Genomic DNA, 23486 nt, shown 5'->3' with positions numbered 1-23486 from the left:
CATCTCCAAAGAAGACAAAATTAACCAGCTGTTTTTCTCCATATGAAGATCCAGGATCACTTCTATCCACTCAGTCAACATTTAGATTAATATCTCAACTGAAAGGTAGCACCATAAGATCATAAGAAATAGGAACAGGTTTAGGGTTAGGGCCAGTCCACTGAGCCTGGTTCCCCCATTCAATTGGATCACAGCTGATCCAACACTTCTCACACCCACTTCTCTGCCCTTTCCCTATAACGTGATTTTCCGAACAATGAAGAATCTACCTCAGCTTTAAATATTCACATGGACTCTGCCCCACACTTCTGTTTGTCAGAGTTCCAAAGACTCTCAAACTTCAGAAACACACTCATCTCAGTTTTAATCTGGCACTCCTTTATTCTGAGACTATGTCCTCTGGTCTTAGACTCTCTGATGAGGAAAAACATCCTCTCAGCATTTTTCCTGTCAAGCTCCTTAAGAATCCTGTTTATTTCAATAAAATCACCTCATTATTTTAAACTTCAATGAGTACAGTCACAATGATAGTGCTGCCCATGACAAGGCAGCACAGAATGGCTGACCACTGATTGTGGCAAGCTCTGCAGAACGTGGCTACAGTAGTTAAGAGTTTGTGGGAATATATTTGCTTAATGTAGCAAGTAGGACAATAGCAGCTCTGTAAGAATCAAGGTTACTGGTTCAGACAGAATGCATAGATGCAATTTCTTACACAGATAAGAACATTTTACACAGTAGTTGTTTATCTTGAGTTATTTAATCCATTTGTTACAATATTAAGAGTAGGTTTTAGTTCATATCCTTCAAATAATCATATAGATAGATTCTGAGATACTTAAAGATCCACGTATATGCAAAAAAAATCACCAAAAGAAAAGATTCAAACCAATTTCAAGCAATAGAAGTGGCCCCCTCTTATCAACAAAGTCTGTGAAAACATCAAGACCATGGGTGGACCACCAGCCTGTCCATCTCTTTAAGATGCTGTTCTAGAGATCCAATCACAGAAGGATAACCTAGCTCCACCGACCAATAGTATCTAGGGTGGGTTGTGTATACTCTTAATTTTTAACTGTATACAATCTGAAGTTTTGTGTGCCTTACTGAAGAAAATCTGAAGATGTAACAAAGTTGTACCAAAATAAAGCTGTACCTGATCTACCACTGGACTCAGACTCTCGCTGAGAGATAATGAGATTTAACATGTTGTAGTAATTCTTCCCTACTCTTATTCTCTAACTCCCTTGAAATAAAGCTAAATCAAACAGTGTAGCATTCTCTTGGTGTTGTACCAGATATCAGTCGAGCTTGGCCTACGGAATCATGTCAAAATGCTATTGCTGTGTGTTACGTTGACAACTGATTTCAAGACAAAAATGCTGTATATCCCCTAAAAGAAAAATGATGTTCATTCCCATCCCTGACTTTGAGCAATCTCTGCAAATGGTTGGAAAAACTAGTGAATTTTATATTTGAAGCTATCATTGTGGCTCAGTGGTTAGCACTGCAACCCCACAGTATCAGGGACCCAGTTCAATTCTAGCCTGAGATGACACCCCTAAACTGGCACCCCTTTATTTTGAGACTATGTCCTCTGGTCCTAGACTCTCCGATGAGGAAAAACATCCTCTCAGCGTTTGTGGAGTTTACATGTTTTCCCAGTGTCTGTGTGGGTTTCCTCCAGGTGCTGTTGTTTCCTCTCACAGTCTAAAGATGTGCAGGTTAGGTGGACTGGCCATGCTAAATTGTCATATAATGTTAAGGGATGTGCAAGCTAGGTGGGTTGACTATGGTAAATACGGGGTTATGCATCTGGGTGAGGTGGTCTTTGGAGTATGGTGCAGACTTGAAGGACTGAATTACCTCTATCAGCAACGTATGGAGACTATGATCAGTCTTCAAACGGGGAAAGTTGTTCACTTCTAGTAAGTCCATAAGTATTTTTTTTAGATTAGATTAGATTCCCTACAGTGTGGAAACAGGCCTTTTGGCCCAACAAGTCCACGCCGCCCCTTGAAGCATCCCACCCAGACCCATTCCCCTATAACCCACACACCCCTGAACACTATGGGCAATTTACCATGGCCAATCCACCTTCACCAAGTGGCCAATCACCACTTTCAAGTTCCCCTCCAAGTCATTCACCCTCCTGACTGGGAAATATAATCACCGTTCCTTCACTGTTGCTGGGTTAAAATCCTGTAATTCTCTCCCTAAGGCCATTGTAGGTCAACCCACAGGATGTGGACTGCAGCGGTTCAAGAAGGCGGCTCATCACCACCTTCTCAAGGGCAAGTAGAGACAGACAATAAATGCTGGTCAGTCAGTGATGCCAACATCCTACAAATGAATTTTTAAAAATGAAGCTTTCTAAGTTAAACAGGTACGTAATGAATAACTCCCAACTTGGGTACAGAATGGTTAAGAGAATGTACTAGCTAGATGGATGGAGAACTGACTGGGCAACAGCAGACAGAGAGTTGTAGTGGAAGGGAGTTTCTCAAAATGGAGAACTGTGACCATTGGTGTTCCACAGGGATGTGTGTTGGGACTGCAGTTGTTTGTGATTTATATAAATGATCTGGAGGAAGGTACAGATGGTCTGATTAGCAAATTTGCAAATGGCACTAAGATTAGTGGAGTAGCAGACAGTGAAGGGACCGTCAGAGAATGCAGAATATAGATAGATTGGACAGCTGGGCGGAGAAATGGCAGATGATGTTCAATCCAGGCAAATGAGAGGTGATGCATTTTGGAAGATCCGATTCAAAAGCGAACTATACAGTAAATGGAAAAGCCTGGGAAAAACTGATGTACAGAGAGATCTGGGTGTTCAGGTCCATTGTACCCTGAAGGTGGCAACGCAGGTCAATAGAGTGGTCAAGAAGGCATACGGCATGCTTTCATTCATCGGACAGGGTATTGAGTACAAGAGTTGACGGGTCATGTTACAGTTGTATAGGACTTTGGTTCGACCACATTTGGAATACTGCATACAGTTCTGGTTGCCATATTACCAAAAGGATGTGGATGCTTTGGAGAAGGTGCAGAGGAGGTTCACCAGGATATTGCCCGGTATGGAGGGCGTTAGCTACGAAAAGAGGTTTAGTAATTTAGGATTATTTACATTAGAAAGACGGAGGTTGAGGGGGGACCTGATTGAGGTCTGTAACATCATGAGAGGTATAGACAGGGCGGATAGCTAGAAGTTTTCTCGAAGGGTGGGGGACTCAATTACTAGGGTCACAATTTCAAGGTGAGAGGGGAAAAGTTTAAGGGAGACATGCGTGGAAGGTTATTTACGCCGAGGGTGGTGGGGGCCTAGAATGTGTGGCCAAAAGAGATGGTAGAGGCGGACACGATAGCATCATTTAAGATGTATCTAGTCAGGTATTTTCTGTTCCAGCAGCAGACCTCTAACCAAGAAGGACTCGTGTGTTGTTTCAATTTATATTTCTTGTGTATCGTGTGATTGATTAAAAGTCTAACTGGTTAATTGAAGAAGATCATAGCTGAGAAGTACTAGAAATTATTTAACACATAATTGTAAAAGATAATTGAATAAGTAGTAATGGCTGGTTAGGTGATGTGCTGTAGCTGTATGATGTGGGAGCTGGCTTATTCCATTGTGAACGGCAGCGACCACATTTGCAGCAAGTGTTGGTTGCTGGAAGAACTCCGGATCAGAATTAATGATCTGGAATCTGAGTTTCAAACTCTGCAGCACATCCGGGAGGGGCAAGAGTTACCTGGACGCTTTGTTTCAGAAAGCAGTCACACCTGCTAGATTAGGTAATTCAAATTCAATAAGTGTTCAGGGACAACAGGGTATGACTGTAAGTGAGGAAGGTAGTGGGATTCTTAGTTCAGGAGTGCAGGAGCCTCAGCCCTTGACCTTGTCAAACAGGTAAATCCTTGCTCCCTGTAGGGATGAGGGAAAGGATTGTGGACAGGATGAGCCAGCTGACCACGGGACCATGGTGCAGAAGGCCATTCAAGAGGGGGGAGCAAAAAGACAAGTATTTGTTACAGGGGACTCTATAATTAGGGGGACAGATAGTATCCTATGCAAGCCGATCGGGAGTCCCGCATGATGTGTTGCCTGCCCGGTGCCAGGGTGCAGGACATCTCTGACCGGCTTGAAAGGATATTGGAGCAGGAGGGGGAGGATCCAGTTGTTGTGGTCCACGTTGGAACTAACAACATAGGCAAGGTATAGATCGAGGACATGTTCAGGGATTATCAAGCACGAGGAAGGAAATTGAAGTACAGATCCTCAAGGATCATAATCTCTGGATTACTGCCCGAGCTATGTGCCAATTGGCATAGGGATAAGAAAGCTAGGGAAGTAAACATGTGGCTAAGGGACTGGTGTGAGAAAGAGGGATTCCATTTCGTGGGCCGTTGGCATCAGTTTTGGAACCGGGGGGATCTGTACTGTTGTGACGGTCTCCACCTGAATTGATCTGGAACCAGTGTTCTAGTGAAAAGGATAAACAGGGTGGTCAGTAGGACTTCAAACTTCTGAGTCGGGGGGAAGGGAAAGCAAAAGCGATATGGAGTATGGAGTTAAATGGAAAAATAAGCAGCAGGATAGCATGTGTACAGGTGGGTTTAAGCTCGAGGCAGACTAGTAATACAGCAAAAAGGAAGAATAACTTTGGATATCTTACGATTTCTAATATCTCAAAGGCACATTACCTAAATGCTCGTAGTATTCGTAAAAAAGTAGATGAGTTAACAGTACAAATCATCTTAAATGATTATGCTGTGGTAGGCATCACAGAGACGTGGTTGCAGGGGGTTCAGGGCTGGCAGTGAAACATTGAAAAGACAGGGAGGTGGGCAGGCTTGCATTGCTGGTTAAGAATGAAATTAAATCTATGGCACTGAATGACATAGGGTCAGATGATACGGAGTTGAGGAACACAAAGGCAAAAAAACCATAATGGGAGTTCTGTACAGACCTAACTGATCAGGACCAGAGGCGCAAGATGCACAGGGAAATAGACAGGACATGTCAGAAAGGCAAGGTCTCGGTGATCATGGGGGACTTCAAAAGCCCACAAGGGAGCAGGCTATTCTGGACTTAGTACTATGAAATGAGCCAGACTTTATAAAAGATCTTAAAGTAAGGAAACACTTAGGAGGCAGCGATCATAATATGGTACAGTTCACTCTGCAGTTTGAAAGAGAGAAGGCAAAATCGGATGTAATGGTATTACAGTTAAATAAAGGTAATTACAGGGGCATGAGAGGGGAACTGACAAAAATCGACGGGAAGCAGAGCCTAGCGGGGAAGACTGTAGAGCAACAACGGCAGCAGTTTCTGGGTGTAATTGTGGACACAGTAAAGAGGTTTGTCCCAAAGAAAAGAAAGATTATCTTTGGGGGGGTGGGGGGGGTTGGAATTAGACAGCCATGGCTGACAAAGCAAGTCAGGAAATGTATTAAAGAAAAAGAGACAGCCTATGAAGTGGCCAAGTGCGCTGGGAAATCAGAAGATTGGGAAGGCTACAAGAACAAATAGAGGATAACAAAGAGAGAAATAAGGAAGGTGGGATTGAATATGAAGGTAGACGAGCTACTAATATTAGAAATGATGTAAAAGATTCTTTCGATACATAAGAAACAAACGAGAGGCAAAAGTTGACATTGGGCTGCTCCAAACTGATGCTGGAGGGCTAGTGACGGGAGATAGGAAATAGCTGAAGAACTTAATAAGTACTTTGCATCAGTCTTCACAGTGGAAGACATGAGTAATGTCCCAACAATTAAGGAGAGTAAGGGGGCAGAGTTGAGTACGTTAGGCATTACAAAAGAGAAAAATTGCTAGAAAAGCTAAAAGGTCTAAAAATTGATAAATCTCCTGGTCCCGATGGGCGTACATCCTAGGGTTATGAGGGAGGTGGCTGAGGAAATAGTGGAGGCATTGGTTGTGATCTTTCAAAAGTCACTGGAGTCAGGGAAAGTCCCAGATGATTGGAAAAATCGCTGTTGTAACCCCCTTGTTTAAGAAAGGATCAAGACAAAAGATGGAAAATTATAGGCCGATTAGCCTAACCTCAGTTGTTGGTAAAATTCTCAAATCCATTGTTAAGGATGGAATTTCTAAATTCCTGAAAGTGCAGGGTCAGATTAGAACAAGTCAGCATGGATTTAGTAAGGGAAGGTCGTGCCTGACAAACCTGTTAGAATTCTTTGAAGAGGTAACAAATAGGTTAGACCAGGGAAACACAGTGCATGTTATTTATCTACACTTCCAAAAGGCCTTTGATAAGGTGCCTGACAGGAGGCTGCTGAGTAAGGTGAGGGCCCATGGTGTTCGAGGTGAGCTACTGGCTTGGATTCAGGATTGGCTGTCTGACAGAAGGCAGGGAGTTGGGATAAAAGGCTCTTTTTTGGAATGGCAACCGGTGGCAAGTGGAGTCCCACAGGGTTCAGTGTTGGGGCCGCAGCTGTTCACTTTATATATTAATGATCTGGATGAAACGACTGGGGGCATTGTGGCAAAGTTTGCCGATGAGACGAAGTTAGGTAGACAGGCAGGTAGTACTGAGGTGGTGGGTAGGCTGCAGAAAGATTTAGACAGTTTAGGAGAGTGGTCCAGGAAATGGCTGATGAAATTCAACGCGAGTAAATGCGAGGTTTTGCACTTTGGGAAAAAGAATACAGGCATGGGCTATTTTCTAAACAGTGAGAAAATTCATAAAGCCAAAGTACAAAGGGATCTGGGAGTGCTAGTCCAGGATTCTCTAAAGGTTAACTTGCAGGTCCAGTCTGTGATTAAGAAAGTGAATGTAATGTTGTCACTTATCTCAAGAGGGTTGGAATATAAAAGCAGCGATGTGCTTCTGAGACTTTATAAAGCTCTAGTTAGGCCCCACTTAGAATACCGTGTCCAATTTTGGGCCCCACACCTCAGGAAGGACATATTGGCGCTGGAGTGTGTCCAGCGGCGATTCACACAGATGATCCCTGGAATGCTAGTTTTAACATACGATGAACGGCTGAGGATCCTGGGATTGTATTCATTAGAGTTTAGAAGGTTGAGGGGAGATCTAATAGAAACTTACAAGATAATGTATGGTTTAGAAGGGGTGGACGCTGAGATGTTGTTTCCGTTAGGCGGGGAGACTAGGACCTGTGGGCAGAGCCTTAAAATTAGAGGGGGTCAAGTTAGAATGGAAATGAGGAGAAACTTCTTCAGCCACAGTGTGGTGGGCCTGTGGAATTCATGGCCACGAAGCGCAGTGGAGGCCGGGACATTAAATGTCTTCAAGGCAGCGATTGATAAATTCTTGGCCTGGCAGGGAATTAACGGCTACGGGGAGAGTGTGGGTAATTGGAGTTGAAATGCCCATCAGCCAGGATTAAATGACGGTGTGGACTCGATGGGCTGAATGGCCTCACTTCCACTCCTATGTCTTATCGTCTTATAAATGAATGAGCAGGGAGCAGAGGTATACAGATCCTTGGAAAATAGGTGACAGGTTTAAGTAGAGGATCTGAATCGGCGCAGGTTTGGAGGGCTGAAGGACCCTCTCCTGTGCTGTAATTTTCTTTGTTCTGTGACACAACAACAGTGTCAAGTAGGACTTCACTAGAAGTAACATTATAACTGGCCAGGCAGTTCTTCAAACCCACCAAGTGTTGACAAAGTTACAGCACTGAAGCGTTTTAATTGGACTTACCAACTTTTACCTTCGGTATACTGACTGTCTTTAAAAGTAAAATTCCCTCAGTTTATATCAAAATTTACAAGGATTCAATGCTGAAATGAAGGAGTGGGACGCCTGTTTATGAGGAAGTAAGCTTTTATATTATGCACTGGGATACCAGCTTTACTCACTTAGCAGTAGCATGTTGGAAGTTCAAGCTACCTGAGCACATGATATATACTTCAAAGTAACACAATTTTGCACCATTTGAGGTGACATTTTTCAGTGTGACACTTAACTAAGGCCTTATTTGCCTACTCAGCTGGGTATAAATAATCTCATGGCATGATTTGAAAATGTAAACAGTCAGGGGTTCTCAAGGTTTTGAAGCACCACTACCCAAATAGATTATGTGGTCCATTATCTCATGTGTTGGTTGTGTAACTTTGCTGATGGCAAAGCAACTACTGTATTTAACTACATGTAAAGTAATGACTTTGAATACCAAAATGGCCACTGCTGCACACAATGCTGGCCACTGCAACATTTAGTATTCACTTGTGTATGTGCTGCTGACATAACAACCTTCTTTGTACACTGATGTCAGTGCTGAAGATTGATAACTATCCCACCTTTATTTAATGCAAATTGGGTTTTAGAAAAACCCTCTGTGCTATTTTGGCCTCTTCCTCTTGCACCCTCTCCCAACAGTTTGTGTCAATTCAGTTGGGGGCAGGGGTGTGGGCAACAGTGCAGGTTGTGATATTGGTTCAGGCAGTGCCATTTTTGTGACAGGCAGCTGTCACTGCACTGCTGAGCAGATACATCATAATGCAAAGCAGTGTTCCATACAGCCAATGACACAATGATTGTACTTAATTGGTTATAGGACAATGGAAGTAATTAAAAAGAGACTATATAAAAGCACTCATTTCCTGTCCTTCAAAAGATGATGATGTTTCACTTATAACTTCATATCAATATGAAGACATAACCAAAATGGAACCATTTGAATACATCAGTAACCGGCAGACACCAGCATTTGTGGTTTATTAGTAACCTTATACTGTACTGTAACAGAATTATTGCACTAACCTGTTTCTGCAGCACCAAGAATATCTAATTTGTCTCTAATAGCAGGTGGCAGTACCAGGGCTTGGATGGGAGTAGGAGCAGTATAACCAAGAGAACTAAGGGCACGGAGTACTGGTTCTGGGACAAACAGGTCTTTCCAGGCAGAAACATCAGTTGTCTGCTCAGATGAACAGGAATGACGCATTGTCCAATTTTTCATTTTCATGGCTGGAGTGGAGGATTGAGAAACTACAGACTTCTTTTTCTTCCTCTTCCTTTTCTTTGAAGCTGCAGTAACATTTGTTTCTGCCTCTGCTGTTTCATTTTTATCTGAAAGTTCAAGCTGATTCATATCTTCAGAGAAGTCAGTAATGCCCACTTCATCGCCAGTGTGGTCAACAGTGACCATTTTTTTCATCTTTTTCTTTCTGGTTTGTGCCCATTCTGGTAAATCATTACCAATAATTTTCTGCTTCTCTGAACATTCTGACACCTCCAAATTATCTGACTTCCTTTTTCTTGTTTCTTCATCTGTCAACTTGCTAGCACTAACCAACTGATATTCTGTAAGCTCTTCAAAACAAACCAGATTCCCAAAACCTTCATCACCGAGGAGGGCTGAGTCTATATTCACTGGCTTCCACTGTCCAATGACTTGAACGTTCTTCCGTTGGGATTTTGAAGACAGAAAAAACTTCCTTCTTTTTTTTCCCCTCATTTTGACACTAAAAAACATGAAAACCAAGTTAGTGGAATTTAACTTCATTAGCATATACAGTAAAATTATGAAATTAAATTCAGGGAGACTGCCCTCAATTCCATGTTAAGAAGAGCTTTGAGATAGCCTAAGAATGCCCTACATAAATTGAACAATGTGTGGATGCAGGGAATCTGAAACAAATAAAAACAGAAATTTCTCATCAGGTCTGGCACTATTTGTGAATTGAAAGCAGAGTTAACAGCTCAAATCCAGTGACCCTATAGTATAGTTGCAAAACAATTATAAAATATTTCTTAATTTACTTGTGAAAGAGTTATGGTTTAATTCTTTCAATATCAGCATGTACTATCTGATCTGCTGAATGTTTTCTGCATTTTCTAATTCAGTTTCTCAATGGTAGTTTGATCTTTTAACTGATCCCAGCATTAATTTCAATAAAGAGCAATTATATGGTACAGATGTAAAGTGATCACAGCAACAGACAATTTCATTTAAAAAAAAATCTGTACCTGTATAAATAACAAATGTCAACTGATACAGGAGGTTCAAGATGTAATTATTATGAATAATAATTTCTTCCATTTTGAACACTACAGCAACTCATCAGCTAACAACACATTTCAGAAAGATTCTGCCTTGGAGGTTAGGAAGGTCCTGATTTGGACTTCTGGTTCATGCAGAATTAAATTCCTATAACTGTCAGCCCTTGGCTTCAGCTGTTTAAGGCCCCCTCATTTTCTCCAGTAAGATGATTCTTTAAACCAAGCACTTAGCCCATTCTTTTCAATCATCCCTTGAAAATGTTATTTTCGTAGGACAGCAAGATGGGTACACGTGAACACTGCAAAGGGCAGAAACTTACATATAGGCAGGTGGAGGGACACTCATTGTACCCTCTTGTCAAAGGGGAAGGTTCTACACTGGAATGCTGCTTTGTTGCATTACAGTCTAACTGCAGTTTGGTGAAACAGAGAGTTAGGTCAAAGGAGGTGGTGGTGATGAATCCCTGTTTTTCCCTCATGGGGAAATATTTCTGCTCTCTAAAAACAAACTAATGTCTTAGTAGTATTGGTTGCTCAAGGAACTCCATTTCAGAGTTGACAAGTTGGAGTTGGACCTTCAAAAACTGCAGCATATCAGGGATAGGGAAGAGTTAACTGGATACTGTGTTTCAGGAGGCAGTCACACCCTGCAGCTAAAGTACTTCAAATTTGATCAGAGTTCAGGGTCAGGAAGGCGTGACTACAAGTGAGGCATGTAGAGGGGTCCTGAATTTAGCACTGCAGGAGCTATGTAGGTAGGTATTTGTAGGCCACTAGAGCAGAATGAGCAAAATCAAATAGAGGTAGTAGTAGGGATTCTACAATTAGGGGCATATTTAGCATCCTTTAGAAGCTGGATCAAGACTCCCGCATGGTGTGTTGCCTGCCTTATGCCATGGTAAAGGACATCTCCAATTGACTTGAAGGGTATTGAAGTGGAGGGGAAAGGACCTAGTTGCTGCAGTCCATGTTGGGACTAAGAATGTGAGCAAAAGTAGGCAAGAAGTATCATTTAGGGATTATCAGAATTAGAAATAAAGTTAAAGAATAGGACCTCAAGGGTTAGAATATCTGTATTATTAACTGAGCCACATGCAAATTGACATAGAAATAAGAAAATTAAGGAAGAAAACACGTGGCTAAAGGAGTAGGGTAGAATTGTTCTGTTGTGTGGGGCACAAACATCAGCTTTGGGACCATACTGTTGTGAAAGGCTCAACGTGAACCAATCTCGGACCAATGTCCTAGTCAAGAGGCTAAATAGGGTGCTGTTCAGGACTCTAAACTAGTAAATTGGTGGGCAGTTGCAGGTTCAATCCAGTTTCAAGATCAAACATGACAGAGTGAAGAAACAGTCAGGAATCCTACTTCAGGTATGACAGAGAATGGCAAAACAATATGAAGTATATTGATTAAACTGGAAGAAACAAATAATAAACAGGTGAATACAGCATCAGTGCTGAAGCACAGGTTACAGTATATGGCCAAAATCGAGTTCTATATTAGGATTCACAGAGCGTAAAGCGTGAAGAGTGGTAAGGTGGCTCAGTGGTTAGCACTGCTGCCTCACAGAGACAGGGATCCATATTTGATTTCAACTTCAGGTGACTGCCTGCATTGAATTTGCACATTATCTCCAATTTTGCACTGGTTTCCGCTGGGTACTCTAGTTTCCTCCCACAGTCCAAAGATGTACAGATAAGGTGGATTGGCAATGCTAAATTGCCCATATCTGGAAGTAACAAGGGAATAAGCAATCATGGAATTAATAATGAGCCAGATTTAATTAGTAATCTAATTCTCTGTGAACATTTATTCAATAATGATCATAATATAATTGAGTTAAATGCAGCTTTGACTGCGCAAAGCATAAATGAGCTATTGGGGTTTTAAATTTAAGTAAGGCTGACTTTAAAGAGATGCTACTGAGACTGTCCACAGTGAATTGAGACAATCTGCCATTTAACTTGAGGACAGTGGAAGATTAAAACAATACAAAGCTTTTATACCCCTAGTGGGAAAAACAAAAAGAAGCCATGGACAACTATAAAAACTAAGTTACAGCATAAAAGAAAGGGCTTACGAACGCTGAAAACAGCGCAGATCCTACTGAATGGAGAAGATACAAAGACCAGCAAAGGGCCACAAAGTGGCTAATAAGAGTTACTATAAAGGATCATGAAAGGAAACTTTCTCAGTTTCAAAATCAATAAGGAGGAATTTCAATTACATAAAGGAAAATCATGTGGTCAGGAGTAATGTTGGCACACTAAAGACTGCAAGTATGGATATTGTCAATTACCATGGGGAAATGGGAGACATATTGAATAATTACTTTGCCTCATTAGAAAGGGAGGATAGCTTGCTAGAAATCCCAAGAAAATTAATAGTCATTAAACTTAATAAAATTAATTAAGTAAAAATTAGCATTAATGGAATTAGGGTGTTAAATCCCTGAGATGTCAGTTTTTATTTGAGTGTTAAAGGAAACAGGGGATTGCACAAATACAGCAGTTGTCCCTCTGGAACGCAATGTTCCACATATCACTCGCTTTTAAGAAGGGTGAAAGAGGAAAATCAGGCAATTTCAGACTAGTTTGCCTGTAACGGGAAAACTGTTGGAGTCTATAATCAAGGATAGGATAACTTAACACCTTGAAAATTTTCAGTTAATCACTATCTCCTTTCTGTATTCTGACTCATCGTTGTTTGATATCAATAGATAATAGGTGCTGGAGTAGGCCATTCGGCCCTTCAAGCCAGCACCACCATTCATTATGATCATGGCTGATCATCCACAATCAGTATCCTGTTCCTGCCTTATCCCCATAAACCCTTGATTCCACTATCTTTAAGAGCTCTATCCATTTCTTTCTTGAAAGTATGCAGAGTGCTGGCCTCTACTGCCTTCTGAGGCAGAGCATTCCACATATCCACCACTCTCTGGGTGAAGAAGGTTTTCCTCAACTCTGTTCTAAATGGCCTAGCCCTTATTTTTAAACTGTCTCCTCTGGTTCTGGACTCACCCATTGGCAGAAACATGCTTCCTGCCTCCAGAGTGTCCAATCCCTTAATAATATTATATGTCTCAATCAGATCCCCTCTCATCCTTCTAAACTCAAAATGTATACAAGCCCAGTTGCTCCAATCTTTCAACATATGATAGTCCCGCCATTCCGGGAATTGACCTCGTGAACCTACGCTGTACTCCCTCCATAGCAAGAATGTCCTTCCTCAAATTTGGAGCCCAAAAGTGCACACAATACTCTAGGTGTGGTCTCACCAGGGCCCCTGTACAGCTGCAGAAGGACCACTTTGCTCCTACACTCAATTCCTTTTGTTATGAAGGTCAGCCTGCTATTAGCTTTCTTCACTGCCTGCTGTACCTGCATGCTTGCTTTCAGTGGCTGATGTATAAGAACACCCAGATCTCGTTGTACTTCCCCTTTACCTAACTTGACTCCATTGAGATAGTAATCTGCCTTCCTGTTCTTGCCACCAAAGTAGATAACCACACGTTTGTCCACATTGAACTGCATCTGCCATGCATCCATCCACTCACCTAGCCTGTCCAAGTCACCCCGTATTCTCATAACCTGCTCCTCACATTTCACACTGCCATCCAGCTTTGTGTCATCAGCAAATTTGCTAATATTACTTTTAGTGCCTTCGTCTATATCATTAATGTATATCGCAAACAGCTGCGGTCCCAGTACTGAACCTTGTGGTACCACACTGGTCACCGCCTGCCATTCCGAAAGAGACCCGTTTATCGCTACTCTTTGCTTCCTGTCAGCCAGCCAATTTTCAATCCAAGTCAGTATTTTGTCCCCAATATTATGTGCCCTAATTTTGCCCACCAATCTCCTACGCGGGACTTTATCAAAGGCTTGCTGAAAGTCCAGGTACACTACATCCACTGGTTCTCCCTTGTCCATCTTCATAGATACATCCTCAAAAAATTCCAGAAGATTAGTCAAGCACGCTTTCCCCTTCGTAAATCCACGCAGACTCTGACCTATCCTGTTACTGCTATCCAAACGAGTTGTAATTTCATCTTTTATAAGTGACTCCAGCATCTTTCCCACCACTGACATCAGGCTAACCGGTCTATAATTTCCTGTTTTCTCTTTCCCTCCTTTCTTGAAAACTGGGACAACATTTGCCACCCTCCAGTCTTCAGGAACTGATCCTGAATCTAGAGAACCTTGGAAAATGATTCCAATGCGTCCACGATTTCTAGAGCCACCTCCTTAAGTACCCTGGGATGCAGACCATCATGTCCCAGGGACTTATCTGCCTTCAGACCTAACAGTATATCCAACACCATTTCCTGCCTAATATAAATTCCCTTCAGTTCGTCCATTACCCTCGGTCCTTCAGCCACTATTGCATCTGGGAGATTGCTTGTGTCTTCCCTAGCGAAGACAGATCCAAAGTACATATTCAACTCCTCTGCCATTTCCTTGTTCCCCATAATAAATTCACCCATTTCTGACTTCAAGGTCCCAATTTTAGTCTTAACCATTTTTTTCTTTTTACATACCTAAAAAAGCTTTCACTATCCTCCTTTATATTTTTGGCCAGTTTTCCTCCATACCTCATTTTTTGTTGTGTATTGACTTTTTAGTTATCCGCTGTTGCTCTTTAAAAGCTTCCCAGTTCTCCGGCTTCCCACACATCTTTGCTATGTTATACTTCTCTTTTACCTTTATACAGTCCTTAACTTCCCACATCAGCCACGGCCGCCCCGCCTCCCCTTACGATCTTTCTTCCTCTGTGGAATGAACTGATCCTGTACCTTCTGCATTATATCCAGAAATACCTGCCATTGTTGTTCCACTGTCATTGCTGCTAGTGTATTATACCATTGAACTCTGGCCAGTTCCTTCCTCATTCTCCCTTCTCCCTCTCAAACTGCAGATTAAAACTTATCATATTATGGTCACTACCTCCTAACGGCTCCTTTACTTTGAGGTCCCTGATCAAATCCGGTTTGTTGCACACCAGATCCAGAATTGCCTCCTCCCTGGTAGGCTCCAATACAAGCTGTTCTAAGAATCCATCTCGGAGGCACTCCATAAACTCCCTTTGTTGGGGTCCAGTATCATCCTGATTCTCCCAGTTTACCCGCATGTTGAAATCTCCCATAACAACTGTAGTGATACCTTTGTGACAGGCCAATTTCAACTCTTGATTCAACTTGCACCCTACATCCTGACTACTGTTTGGGGGCCTGTAGATAACTCCCATTAGGGTCTTTCTACCCTGAGAATTTCTCAGCTCTATCCATACTGACTCGACATCTCCTGACTCTATGTCCCCCCTCGCAGGGGACTGAATATCATTCCTCACCAACAGGGCCACCCCACCCCTCTGCCCATCAGTCTGTCCTTTCGATAGCATGTATAGCCTTGAATATTCATTTCCCAGGCCCTGTCCACTTGAAGCCATGTCTCAGTTATCCCCACAACATCGTACTTGCCAATATCCATCCTATCACAGTGGTGTTATCAGCAAACTTGGAGACAGCGTTCGTTCCGAATTTGGCTACAGTCGTGGGTGTACAGGGTGTACGGTAGGGAGCTGAGAATGCATCACTGGGGGGGCTCCAGGGTTGAGGAAGGAGGTGCAGTTATCTATCTTCGTGGGTCAGGAAGCTGTGGATTCAGTTGCAGAGGGCAGAGCTGAAACCTAGGTCTTGTAGTTTTGAGACTAGTCTGGAAGGGATTATGGTGTTGAGGTGGAGCTGTAGTCATAGAGTAGGAGTCTGACTTAGATTCAATGTAAAGAAGTGTGAAGTTACCCATTTTGAACTGAGAAATGTTAGATCACCTTTCTAGATAGTATGAAAATAAATCTAGTGGATGTCCGGAGAAACTTGGGAGGAGGGGGCGCTCAGGTGCATAGATCTTTAAAATGCCATAAACAGGTGCAGAAAGTAATTAGGAAAGCTAATGGAATGCTCACCTTTTTACGTACAGGACTGGAGTACAGAGATGCAGAAGTTATGCTGTACTTGTATGAAAGTCCTGCTTCGACTCCACTTGGAGTACTGTGAGCAGAACGGGGCATTACACCTCAGGAAGGACATACTGATTTGGAGGGAGTACAAAGTAGTTTACAGGAAAGATATCCAGACATCAGGGGTTAAGTTAGGAGGACAGATTATGCAAACCAGGCATCTGTTGTCTAGATTTTAAGGGCTGATATGAATGAAGTCTTCAATATATTAACATGAAAAGTCCGGGTAGATAAACTACATCCACTGGTTGAGGAATCTAGAACTAGGATGCATAATCCAAGAATTAGGGCCAGGCTATTCAGGAGAGATGTTAGGAAACACTTATGCACAGAAGGTAGATGATGTTTGAATGGTCTTCAACAAATGGCAGTTGATGCAAGAAAAGTTAATTCTAAATCTGAGAGAGATAAATCATTTTTAAGCAAAGGTGTTAAGGGATATAAGACCCCCCACTCCTCCTCCTTCACCCCACTCCCCCATCCTTCCCGCCCTCCTTCACCCCCCTCCCCCTATCCTTCCCGCACTCCTTGACCCCCCATCGCCCTCCTCCACCACCCACCCACCCACCTTCCGCCCTCCTCCACCACCCACCCACCCACCTTCCGCCCTCCTTCTTCCCCCCCTTCCCGCCCTCCTTCACCCCCCTCCTTCCCACAACCCCCCCGTCCCCCCGCTCTCTTTCTCCCCCCCCGTCCCCCCGCTCACTTTCTCTCCCCCGTCCCCCCGCTCTCCTTCTCTCCCCCCGACCCCTTCTCCCCCCAGCTCTCCGTCCGTCACCCCCGCCTCCGTCTCCCCCCCTCCGTCCATTCCCCCCACCTCCGTCTCCCCCCCCTCCGTCCGTTCCCCCCACCCCGTCCGTCCCCCACCTCTGTCCATCCCCCCACTCTCCGTTCACTCCCCCACCCGCCGCACCCCCTCCCCCACCTCCGTCTCCATCCCCCCTCTCCCCGCCCCCTCCCCATCCCCCCCTCTCCCCGCACCCCCCCACCTCCGTCTCCAACCCCCCATCCCCTCCCCCCTCCGTCTCCATCCCCCCCTCTCCCCACCGCCCTCCGTCCCCACTCCCCTCCTCTCCCCGCCCCCCTCCGTCCCCACTCCCCTCCTCTCCCCGCCCCCCTCCGTCCCCACTCCCCTCCTCTACCCGCCCCCCTCCGTCCCCACTCCCCTCCTCTCCCCGCCCCCCTCCGTCCCCACTCCCCTCCTCTCCCCGCCCTCCTCCGTCCCCACCCCTCTCCTCTCCCCGCCCTCCTCCGTCCCCACCCCCCTCCTCGTCCCCACCACGTCCCCCCAGTCACCCTTCTCCTCCCCCCCCACGTCCCCCTTCTCCTCCCCCCTCCACGTCCCCCTTCTCCTCCCCCCTCCACGTCCCCCTTCTCCTCCCCCCTCCACGTCCCCCTTCTCCTCCCCCCTCCACGTCCCCCCCTACATCCCCCCACCCCATCCGCACGTCCCCCCGACGTCCCCATCCCCCGTCTCCCCCACGTCCCCACCCCCCACCTCCGTCTCTCCCCCCGCCCAACCTGGTCCCCCCTCCGTCTCCCACCCCCCCCCACCGGTCCTCCCCTCCGTCTCCCCCCCCCCCCCCCCCGACCGGTCCTCGCCTCCATCTCTGCCCCCACGTCCCCCCTCCCTCCCCACTAGCCCCCCCTCCCTCCCCCCTAGCCCCCCCTCCCTCCCCCCTACGTCTCCCCTCTCTCCCCCTCACGTCCCCCTTCTCCTCCGTCCCCACGTCCCCCTTCTCCTCCCCCCTCCACGTCCCCCCCTCACGTCCCCCCTCTCCTCCCCCCCCCGCCCCGTCCCCCCCCACCGTCCCACGTTCCCCTCCCCCCACCCCGTCCCCCCCCCCAACGTCGCACGTTCCCGTCCCCTCGCCCAAAGTCCCACGTTCCCTTCCCCCCCCCACCGTCCCACGATCCCCCCCCGTCCCACGTTCCCCCCCCCCATCCCCCACCCCGTCCCCCCGTCCCGTCCCACATTCCCCCCCCCCACCCGCCCCACCCCCCGCCTCCCCCCCACCCCACCCGCCCCACCCCCCGCCTCCCCGCCCCGTCTCCCCCCCCACCCCCCCGCCCCGTCTCCCCCCCGCCCCCCGTCTCCCCCCCGCCCCCCGTCTCCCCCCCCGCCCCCCGTCCCCCCCCACCCCACCCCCCCCCCACCGCCCCCGTCCCCCGCCCCCCCCACCCCCCCGCCCCTCCCCACCCCCCCCCCACCGCCCCCGTCCCCCGCCCCCCCCACCCCCCCCCCACCGCCCCCGTCCCCCCCCACCCCCCCGTCACCCCCCCCCCCACCCCCGTCCCCCCCCCACCGTCCCACGTCCCCCCCACCCTCCCCAACCCGTCCCCCACCCCCCCGTTCCCCCCCCACCGTCCCACGTCCCCCCCCCCACCGTCCCACGTTCCCCAACCCGTCCCACGTTCCCCTCCCCTCCCCCCACCCCCCCGTCCCCCCCCACCCCATCTCCCCCCCCCACCCCCCCGTCCCCCCCCGTCCCCCCCCACCCCATCTCCCCCCCGTCCCCCCCCACCCCATCTCCCCCCCCACCCCCCCGTCCCCCCACCCCCCCATCTCCCCCCCCACCCCCCCGTCCCCCCCCACCCCATCTCCCCCCCCACCCCCCCGTCCCCCCCCACCCCCCCCCCCACCCCCCCGTCCCCCCCACCCCATCTCCCCCCCCCCACCCCCCCGTCCCCCCACCCCATCTCCCCCCCCACCCCCCCGTCCCCCCCACCCCCCCATCTCCCCCCCCACCCCCCCGTCCCCCCCACCCCCCCGTCCCCCCCACCCCATCTCCCCCCCCCACCCCCCCGTCTCCCCCCACCCCATCTCCCCCCCCCACCCCCCCGTCTCCCCCCACCCCATCTCCCCCCCCCACCCCCCCCCCCGCCCCCCCCACCGTCCCATGTTCCCCCCCCACCGTCCCACGTTCCCCAACCCGTCCCCCACCCCCCCGTTCCCCCCCCACCGTCCCACGTCCCCCCCGTCCCCCACCCCCCACGTTCCCCAACCCGTCCCCCACCCCCCCGTCCCCCTCCCCTCCCCCCACCCCCACCGTCCCTCCCCCCCGTCCCACGTTCCCCTCCCCTCCCCCCACCCCCACGTCCCCCCCCACCCCGTCCCTCCCCCCACCCCCACCCCCACCCGTCCCACGTTCCCTTCCCCCCCCACCCCCACCCCCCGTCCCTCCCCCCACCCCCACCCGTCCCACGTTCCCGTTCCCCCCACCGTCCCTCCCCCCACCCCGTCCCTCCCCCCACCCGTCCCTCCCCCCACCCCCACCCGTCCCACGTTCCCCCCACCGTCCCTCCCCCCACCCCCACCCGTCCCACGTTCCCCCCACCGTCCCTCCCCCCACCCCCACCCGTCCCACGTTCCCGTTCCCCCCCCATCCCTCCCCCCACCCCCACCGTCCCCCCCCCCACCCCGTCCCACGTTCCCCCCACCGTCTCCCCCCCCCCACCCGTCCCCCTCCCCACCCCGTCCCACGTTCCCGTCCCCCCCCACCCCGTCCCTCCCCCCACCCCCACCCGTCCCACGTTCCCGTTCCCCCCCACCGTCCCCCCCCCACCCACCCCGTCCCCGTCCCCCCCCACCCCGTCCCACGTTCCCGTCCCCCCCCCAACGTTCCCGTCCCCCCCCCACCCACCCCGTCCCCCCCCCCCCCACCCCGTCCCCGTCCCCCCCCACCCCGTCCCACGTTCCCGCCCCCCCCCCCCACCGTCCCACGTTCCCGTCCCCCCCCCCCCACCGTCCCACGTTCCCGTCCCCCCCCCCCACCCCGTCCCACGTTCCCGTCCCCCCCCCCCACCCCGTCCCACGTCCCCCCCCCCCACCCCGTCCCCCTCCCCACCCCGTCCCACGTTCCCGTCCCCCCCCCACCCCGTCCCTCCCCCCACCCCCACCCGTCCCACGTTCCCGTTCCCCCCACCGTCCCCCACCCCCACCGTCCCCCCCCTACCCCCACCGTGCCCCCCCCACCCACCCCGTCCCCGTCCCCCCCCCACCCCGTCCCACGTTCCCGTCCCCACCCCAACGTTCCCGTCCTCCCCCCCCCCACCGTCCCACGTTCCCGTCCTCCCCCCCCACGTCCCCCCCCCACCCCGTCCCCCTCCCCACCCCAACGTTCCCGTCCTCCCCCCCCCCACCGTCCCACGTTCCCGTCCTCCGCCCCCCGTCCCCCCCCCCGTCCCGTCCCCCCCCTTCTCCTCCCACCCCACGTCCCCCCCCCCTCTCCTCCCACCCCACGTCCCCCCCCCTTCTCCTCCCACCCCACGTCCCCCCCCCCTTCTCCTCCCACCCCACGTCCCCCCCCTTCTCCTCCCACCCCACGTCCCCCCCCTTCTCCTCCCACCCCACGTCCCCCCCCCCCTTCTCCTCCCACCCCACGTCCCCCCCCCCCTTCTCCTCCCACCCCACGTCCCCCCCCCCCTTCTCCTCCCACCCCACGTCCCCCCCCCCCTTCTCCTCCCACCCCACGTCCCCCCCATTCTCCTCCCGTCCTCCTTCTCGTCCCCCCCACCCGCTCCTTCCGACTTCTCCCCCGCTCCGTCCCACTCTCACCCTCTTCCTTGGCTCCTGTCGCCACGCGCTCTCCCGCACACCCGCCTCGATCGTCTCACTCGCCTTGACCAATCAGAGGCCGCGATACTAGGGGGTGGCCGGGGCTGTCCAATCTTCTTTGCTGACGCTGTCTCTCCCTGGCAGCCACTGGTCTCATCACAGAAAATGTAAGACCGTTGAAGTCAACACAGTCTGGCTAATACAGAGTTTCGGGTTGACAGCACCATTCTCGGGGTTAACTGTACACTGAATTGGACTCCTGACACTAACATAATGGCCGCAAGAATAGGTCAGAGGTTTTGGAATACTGCAGCTAGTAACGCACCTCCTCTATATCTACATGGCACAAGTCAGAAATGTGATGGAATATTTCTCAGCTGTCTGGACGACTGCTGCTCCCAGAGGAAGCTTGACACCATACACGAAAATACTGTCTATGTAATAAGCACCATATCCACAAACATTCAGTTCCTCCACCACCTAGGCTGTGTAGCAGCAGTACTATCTACCAGATTCACTGCAGAAAATCCTTTAAGACTCCTTAGATATCACCTTCCAAACGCTCAACCACTGCAAATATGCAAAGACGGGGCAGGGATTCATGGAAGAGCCACCAATATCCAGTTCCTTTTCAAAATATCATTCAGATTTGGAAATATCGCTGGGTCAAAATCCTAGAACTCCCTCCCTAATGGCATTGTGAACAAAGCTACAATGGCCTGCAGCAGTTCAAGAAGGTAGCTCACCATCACCTTATCAAGGGCAAATAGGGATGGGCAATTAATCGTGCCAGCTGGTGATGCCATTCATTCTTTGAATGAATTTAAGAAAGATGTATCCTCATTTTTACTGTAGTCAGGGAAACTAAAGTGCAATTAGCAACACAGTGGATTTAGAAAGTATTGAACAGGGGAAACAGACATCAGGATTGATTTTGGATAATGGGAACTGCAGATGCTGGAGAATCCAAGATAAAAAGTGTGTAACTGGATGAACACAGCAGGCCAAGCAGCATCTCAGGAGCACAAAAGCTGACATTTTGGGCCTAGACCTACTGCTTGGCCTGCTGAATTCATCCAGCTACACACTTTGTTATCTCAGGATTGATTTTATAGGTGAGAGCTAAGAGATTACATAGAGCTATTGAAAATCGTGAATGGTACAGGTACAGTTGATCCAGCAGACCTGTTCCTATTTGTGAAAGGACCAAGAATATCGGGGCACAGATTTATGGTAATGGTAATAGAAGCAACAGCACCAGATTGAAAAACATTTTCACTCTGAGTGTTTAAGATCCAGAATACATTATTAGTGTGGTGAGAGCAGTTAAACCAAAGATTTCAAAAGAAAATTAAATAGTTGGCTAATAAGGCATTATGCACAGGGTTGCAGGAAGAAAACAGAGAAATGGCCCTATGTAAATTGTTTGGAGATCAAGCCGTTGCTAATGTGAAGGACAAAATGCCCTTCTTCTATGCTGTAATAATTTTGTGATGTGTGATCATCGCTCAAACACACAAAAGGAAATTTGTTTTTCGGGACTGTGGGCACAACATGGTAGTCTCATTTCTTTAACAATACTACTTGGAACTGAACTGTAATTCATTTAGCGAGTTTTGAGAATGTAATTCCTTTTCTAAGGCAAGAATAATTTATATACTCATATAAATTTACTATGTTCAAGTTGTTTCATTTTTCATTTGAATATATCCCTGATATGTTCGTATGTTGTTTCAAAGTCTTTCGCATGATTTGATTCCCATTAACTGTAAATTGCATACATGCAAACTACAAATGGATCGGCATCTATTTCTGTGCCAGACCCCATAAAATATATTAGATCAATTCATAGACTGACACCAGTTTTACTTGTCATGAAAGCTCTTTGTAAAGCAAAAAAAAAGTGTTGGAAAATCACTAGAAGCATTGCAATGTTATAAGAGAATTTGGATAACAATACTCAAGGGATAACTATCATTAGCTCAAATTACAGTGTGATGATTCTGATCATCATCAAATGTTTTGCAGTCAGGATGTGGGCATATATCCTTCCAGTATTTTCTTTGAATAACAGATATATCAGCTTACTTGCATTTCAAACAACTATATTACTACATTTAATTTGTTTTACTTGTAGATATTGAAACTTTCACCATGTTTTCTGTTTTCAATAATTCTTTACTTTGTAGTGTGTGATTTATTTTGCTCTAATTTCTTCTCTTTTGTACTTACTTTAAGAGTGGTCTCCATTTTAAACCTTAGCTTTATTCATATATATATATATCAGGCCAAGAGCTTTATGTTGCTACAGTACATTTTGTTAGTGCAAATGATTGTTCTTGTTAACTTTTAAAATGCATTTGATGCTATCCTTGATATCACAGTTTTGCAGTTTAACATGCTGACTGGTTTTGGTCCCATTAACCATTTGGGTTCAAACCAGATAGTCACATTGTTGTGATGTTGAGCTAAATAGGTTTGGAGGATTCCAGGATCTGTTGCTCATTAACATGAAACATTAACTCTGTTTTCCACTCCAAAGGAGTGTAAAGTATTTCAAGAGATTTTTATTATTATTTCATATCTTTAGCAGACATTTAGCTTTTGTTTTTGAGTAGAACAGGAGAGGACAAAAATATGATGAACATTTTTATAATAGATTGTCAACACACCATGTGAAAAGTTCTGAGGAAAGGTCACCAGACCCAAAACGTTAACTCTGTTTTTGTTTTCCCTCACAGATGCTGCCAGACCTGCTGAGCTTTTCCAGCAACTTTGTTTTAGTTCCTGATTTACAGCATCCGCAGTTCTTTTGGTTTTTATTCACCATATGAAAAATCCCAGGTGAAAAATGGAAGATATATGGTGCCTTTCTTGACCTCAAGCTAACCCAAAATACTTTA

General features: G+C 48.1%; 1 protein-coding gene across 3 annotated transcripts in view; it reads right to left on the bottom strand.

Annotated features, from left to right (window-relative positions):
• Nucleotides 1-23486, bottom strand: part of ddx24 (DEAD (Asp-Glu-Ala-Asp) box helicase 24) — a 41187-nt gene that overhangs the window by 14188 nt on the left and 3513 nt on the right. Inside the window, exons 1-2 of one of the 3 annotated variants that reach the window (XM_048537540.2) lie at nt 20584-20717; nt 8760-9463 (exon numbers count right to left, since the gene is read on the bottom strand). In XM_048537540.2, coding sequence (XP_048393497.1) covers nt 8760-9456 — 697 coding nt within the window. In that variant the 5' untranslated portion in view covers nt 9457-9463; nt 20584-20717. Of the gene's footprint in view, nt 1-8759; nt 9464-15971; nt 16439-20583; nt 20718-23486 lie in introns of those variants that run through there. The other 2 variants (XM_048537538.2, XM_048537539.2) reach the window with 2 other exon arrangements.

The sequence above is a fragment of the Stegostoma tigrinum genome, chromosome 10, assembly GCF_030684315.1.
Source record: "Stegostoma tigrinum isolate sSteTig4 chromosome 10, sSteTig4.hap1, whole genome shotgun sequence".
In the NCBI taxonomy this organism is placed as follows: Eukaryota; Metazoa; Chordata; class Chondrichthyes; order Orectolobiformes; family Stegostomatidae; genus Stegostoma; species Stegostoma tigrinum.
Note: the sequence above shows the minus strand (reverse complement) of the source record. Positions and strands in the feature narration are given on the sequence as shown.